The following is a 5,722-nucleotide window of genomic DNA, read 5'->3' on the forward strand; positions in this document are numbered from 1 at the left end:
AAAGATGTTAACCAACTAGGCATGATTAAGCTAGAAACAAACTAGAGATGACTGGGCTAGGAAGCAGCCAGAGCACAGCAAGCACTCAGGCCAGTCCTCTCTCCCTGTGCATGTCCGAGGGTGCTTCTACATGCGTGTGTGCGTGCGTGCGTGAGGTGAGAGTGGGGAATCTGGCTTCCAAGCTGGTGGTGCAGAGCCTTGTTTCTTATTTTTAGGGTGGGGCAGGGAAGGCAGGCCAGGGTAGGGGGAAATGGGGACAAGGAGGGTGTCAGTTCTCCGGAGTTGGCCGTGACTAACTGTTGTCTGATGTGGTAATCCCAGGATGGGGCCGGTTCTTATCTCCCTCTCTTTATTTCTTCTTTCCAGTGTCTTGGAAGTGTGGTTAAGGATGGCCAGCAGCCATGAGGGAGAAAGAATTTCAAAGTTGCTTTTTGTAAACCTGGGAAAGACCTCAAAGGTCTTCAAGTCTCACACTCCTTACTGGAAAAGAAAACTCTGGCCCAGAGAAGGCCAAAGGGCTACCCAAGATCATCCGGGGAATCTCCTGGGCTTCTGGGGCTCAGTCAGTCCTCCCTGAGGGGCGCCCTAGCGGGGCAAGCACTCTGATGTCCTGATTCTCCTTCCCCGGGAAGGGGCCTCGGTCTAGATTGGGTCCCCTTCCCTTGGGGAGGTTTGCCAGGTGGCCTCACCCCAGCCCCTCTCTGAGTCACTGGGCAGTGGGGAGGACAGACAGCGGGACTCTGCAGAGGAACTCTGTGGGGTGGGGGTGGGGCGGGTGACAGGATGGAAATTTTCTCTCACTGTGCTTGGCTCCAGGACCTACCTTGGGTGGGGCAGGGGTGGGGACGGAGGCGGAGGCAGAGATGCAGAGGAGATTCTGGGGAAGGGACGGAGCAGAACACAGAGATCAGCTGAAGAAGGTGGGGGGGCTCAGACACACCTGGGCGGGAGGCCACGCCATCCCCACTGGGGGGCGTGCTCCCTGGCGGAGCTGGGTCTCCAGGTTCCCGGGTGCCAGGCTCCCTGCCCCGCGTCTTGGCGGCCTCCATGCCTTTGACTCGCCGGGCGTGGCGATTGCCCTTGTAGTGTGCCTCCGCCTGGCTCTTCAGGGATGGAGGAAGAAAACAGAAGCGGAGGTCACCTTTCATCTGCTTCATGTCCCCGCAGCGCTCCTTCAGGTCCTAGGGTGGCCTCAGCAGGCCCCAGTGAGTCTCTTCCTACACCCGCGAGATGTAAAGCCCCATGCTAATAAGTCTGGTTCTTCCTGGGGCTCAGATGAGCTCCTTAAGCTCAGTCTCCGGGAATCTGGATCCCCACCTCGCCTGGAACACGCGCCCTCACCGCACCCGGGCCGGGCTGCAGACTCAGGCCTCTCACCTAGTCCCAGGGTGAGGGAGGGGACCCCAAACCCAGGAAAGGATTCTAAATTGGGAGGGGGGCTAACAGTGCAGCCAGTTGCAGCCTCTGAGACCCTAGGCCTAGGGGCCTGAGCCCTGGCTCCCAGGATCCCGGTCGCCCTAGGTGCTGTGATACCAGCTCTCTTCTGACTTCTCCCCCTGGATCTCGTTTTCCCTGAGGCCTCTGTGGACACCCAGGAGGACCCTGGCCTCAAGCCCAGCTCTGGAGACAGAAGACAGCAGCAGAGACAGCTGTCAAAACACAGCCACTTGATGGGGGAGGGAAGGGGAGGGCAAACGAGGGGGGCTGTCTGCTCCCCTCAGATCTTGTTCCCGTCACCAGTGTGTGGAAGGTTGGTAGGGGGGATGCCTGGGCTCCAAGCTAAAGGAGAGGGCTACTGCTGGGCTGGGCCTGGCTCCACCTGCCTGCTGCCCGCCCCTACCCTCCACTCCGGTTTGCGCTGCTGCAAGAATGTGCAATCCTGGAGACACAAGGTGACCGAGACAGGGGTAGAAATAAAAGGTGTGGATAGGCAGGGAAAGAAGACCGCCCGGGGGGCGGGCAGTGGAACGCAGGGCCCAGGAGCGTGGAGCAGGTGCGCGTGCCTGTGTGTGGCGCGTGCCTGTACACTGTACAGAAAGAGAACACGCTTTTATGTTCTCCTACTTAGCGGAACGAAGCTCCTCTGTTTTTCTCCAAAAGCTTTCAGGGCCAGCACCCGACAAAGTCCCCTCTATACCCAAACAGAAATCCCAGTGGAGCCTTGGAGGGAGGAAATCTGCAGAGGGGCACGCCCAGGTTCTGGGCTTCGGGTGGTTTTGCAGACCTCTGGAGAACTTCACGTGTGACGTGGAGGAACGCAAGCAACCATGAGTAGAGAGAAGAGGAAGCCGGGAGGTTCGAAGGACGGGCGGGCAGAGGAGGGGCCATCAGGGGCCAAAGAGGACACGGGCGCTGCGGGGGCGCTAGTCACATAACTCCGCCCTGCACTCAAGAACCAAAGAGCCGGAGGCCACACTCCCACCGGACACCTGTGTTCCAGGACTCGCTGAGCCAGGGACGCCCTAAGTCCCCGAGGGAGGGAGGGGTCCGCTTTGGAGGACTGAGCCACCTCGGCCAAAATACACGGCAGTACCGGGAATCAAACTCAGGAGCTTGCGCTTGCTAGGCAGGTGCTTGTGCCACTGAGCTATATCCCCGGCCCGTGACTGAGCTTCTTACCTGAGAATTGAAGCGGATCTGACAGACATTACAGGAAATGACGGGCCGCTTGGTCTTGAGTAAGGGTCCCCCAAAAGTGTGAGAGAGCACAGCCTTCTGCACAGGGTCCATCTGTGGAGGCAGGCTGGGGTGAGCCAGGGACCCCAGCACAAGTTCGTGTCCATTATCCCCCCACTCGCAGCTACTGGGCTGAATCAAAGTCCCAGAGCCTCCTCCTATGCCTCAACACGCCCGAGTGCTGAGCCCCAATCCCATGGTTCTTTGCAGCCCAATCTTCATAATGGTGAAGGTGTCCTGATGAAGCCACAGGCCCAACATTCCCATTTCACAGAACACAGAAGTGCTTTTCCCACGGCCACACCAGGAGTTAACAGCAGAGGCAGAACTTAAGCCTCAGCTCCTGCCCCGGTTCATCATGCCGTGAAGGTCCAACCCTATAGGACTTATCTCCTACAGTTAGGCCAACTGACCGCAGGCCCACTGTGACATGAAGTCCCAAAGAACACTAGATCCAAGGGCCTTCAGCTGAAGCCTTTGAACCCGTTGGCCCCACTCTAGGGGACTATCTGCCAAACCCAGCCTCTGATCCCAGGAGACAGATGTTCCCAGCTTCCTGTCTCTGGACCCCAGCTTGTCCTAACACTCTTACTCTCTGAACTTTTTTAAGACAGCAACTACGAGTGGGAGTAAAAGAACTCAGGAGAAAATAGGTAGATCTAGAAAATAATGGGGGATAAAGAGAAGGACCTGCTGGGTGTGGTGGTGCACGTCTGCAATCCCAGCACTTGGCAGGCTGAGGCAGGATCGCTTCGAGTTCAAGGCCAGCCTGAACTGCATACCTAGACCTTGCCTCAAAAATCAAACACACAGAAAAGGAGACCTGGACAGCTGGGCTGGCCCAAGGTGGCCCAGGGATCTTCTGAATCGTGTCTCCCTGATCAACAGGGCTTCTAAGGCAGAGATGTAAGGCTGGGCGGGATTAGGAACCATCCCGGCCTCCACCCTGGGTCAGCAGATGTCTTTGCAGTCTCCTGCCAAGCGTCCACTTGAAGGAGGGAAAGAATGGGAATTTCTCTGAGCCCTTGGTTATCAGGGGCTAAAGCCAGGGGCTTGGAGGCACAAAACTGCCTCCCTGAACAGTGTCCCTCGTGGGGCCCCCGAGGGCCAGGGAGAGGCAAGACTGGAATGCAGCTGAGGCTCTGGAGGACAGGTGATTGCTGGGATCTCCTAAGAGCTGACCAAGTGAAGGCCAGACACTGTATCATCTAGGGAGGAATCAAGTAAGATGTTGTTGGGCTTAAGGGGTGTTCAGCGGCTTGGCTGAGTGCCTGGGCTTCCGGGTTCCCAGTGAGACCCTGTGAGAGACGGATCATGAAGCCGAGATGTCTTGACTCTCCGTGCCTCCCCTGGGAGTTACCAGCCGGTTGGGGTCCGTGCTAGGAAAGGAGCCTCAGGATCACTACTCTGCCCCATTTCGGTAGTGGAGGGTACAGGAGCCATGGCTGGGTTCAGCTAACCGGCCTGACAAGCGTCCGCCTCGCGGCCTGCCCCTGGCACTGTTCCCGTCCCCTCAGCTCTGTGGGAGCCCCAGTCACATCCCAGGAGAAGCCAAACAGGAGAATGGGTGTGTCTGTGTGTGCTCGGCAGCCTGCGATCAATCTGTGCATGGGTGGAGTGTGAAGGAGTGTCATGTACTGTGTGTACATCGCTGCTGTATCAACATTTCTGTGTCGGGGGCTTTGCTGACGCTACGAATGGTCAGGTTGTGTAATCTTCAGCTGCGTGTTTATCTGTGTGAAAGTATGATGTGTTTGGCAGAAGGAAAGACAGACCAAGTTGGAGACCGGCTTGCATCAGAAAGCGAGACAGACCTCTGCTCTGGGTTCCCAGTCTCAGAGCCTCACCCTTCCCCATTTAGAGACCCTCAACTCTGCCCCAGGGCTCTCCTAGGCCCTGGGCTTCCTCACAAGCTGGGTGGAGAATGGGAATTCAGCCCAGACAGAAATTCAATCTGGGCCAGGAAACCTAAGTCCAGTGAAAACAGTGGGGAGAGAGCAGTGGGATGGAAGGGAGAGGCCAGAGTCTCCCGGCTCTGTCTGCGCCCCACCGCATCACCCCAGCCTGCTCCTCCGTGGGGCGGAGGACCCGGGCACTGAGGATGCGGTGTAGACTGCCCTCCCCAACCTCCATGCCCTGGGAGCGTCCAGGCCCCAGCTGGGACCCTCCTCCAGGATGAGAACTTAACTCTTGCACAGCCTCTTCCCTGCGCTACAGTCCAGAGACCAACTGGGGCTGGGGGAGAGGCCAGCAATGGGGTCAGGCAGGGCCTCCCCGCCTTCTCCTCCTGGAACCCAGGGGACAGGCACCAGGCTGGAAGTGAGGGCTCCTGGGCCCAATCCCGGTGCAGGTGGAATGTGAGCCACTGAAGTGCTGCCCCAGGCCAAGGTCAGGAGGCCCCGATGACCTAGATGAGGGCTCCCTGGGGAGGGGTAGAGGCCAGCATCTCCCAGGGCCCGTCTCCCTCCAAAGCCCCTTCCCGGGGATGCTGGCCCCGGCCGCTCCTGCCTGGAGAGTCCCCCAAGCAGTGCCCTCCCACCTGCCTTCCCACGGCAGACGTGAAGGGGAAGGGCTCCCTGAAGCTGGGGCAAAATGAATCAGGAAGGGCAAGGGGAGGGAAGGGGGAAACCAAATCAGGAACAGGAAGCGGGGCTGTGATCATATTTCCTTCCAGTGCCCTTTATCTGATGGAACGCGCCGTCCCTTATTCGACGACCCCTCGTCCCCACCCCTCAAAATAAGAGGACAAGGGAGAGGGGGTGGGATCTCGGCGCGGGAAGACCTGAGGAACCGGCAGGACTGGCACAGGACAGAGGAGCAGCTCGGGGGTCTGACACAGGCGGGGAGGGGGTGCTCGAGGGCCGCGCTGGAGAGAGGGGTCTCGGCGGCGTGCTGAGCTGGGGGGGTGCGGAGCCTGCGGGGCAGTCTGAGGATGCGGGCGATCCCGGGACCCGCGAAGCAGAGGCCAGGGCGCCCCGCGTGGTGGCACAGTGGGGGGCGCCAGCCGCGACCCGAGATCGGCCAGGCCGCGCGGGTGGGGGCAGGG

General features: G+C 59.3%; 1 protein-coding gene across 5 annotated transcripts in view; it reads right to left on the reverse strand.

Annotated features, from left to right (window-relative positions):
* The window catches only part of Znf385a (zinc finger protein 385A), a 21,395-nt gene that overhangs the window by 3,582 nt on the left and 12,091 nt on the right, over nucleotides 1-5,722 (reverse strand). For all 5 annotated transcript variants that reach the window (XM_005397220.2, XM_013521017.1, XM_013521016.1 and 2 more), the window contains exons 3-4: nucleotides 2,620-2,730; nucleotides 941-1,103 (exon numbers count right to left, since the gene is read on the reverse strand). In XM_005397220.2, the coding sequence (XP_005397277.1) occupies nucleotides 941-1,103; nucleotides 2,620-2,730 (274 nt within the window). The remainder of the gene's footprint in view (nucleotides 1-940; nucleotides 1,104-2,619; nucleotides 2,731-5,722) is intronic.

The sequence above is a fragment of the Chinchilla lanigera genome, unplaced genomic scaffold, assembly GCF_000276665.1.
Source record: "Chinchilla lanigera isolate Chin_1 unplaced genomic scaffold, ChiLan1.0 scaffold00057, whole genome shotgun sequence".
Lineage (NCBI taxonomy): Eukaryota > Metazoa > Chordata > Mammalia > Rodentia > Chinchillidae > Chinchilla > Chinchilla lanigera.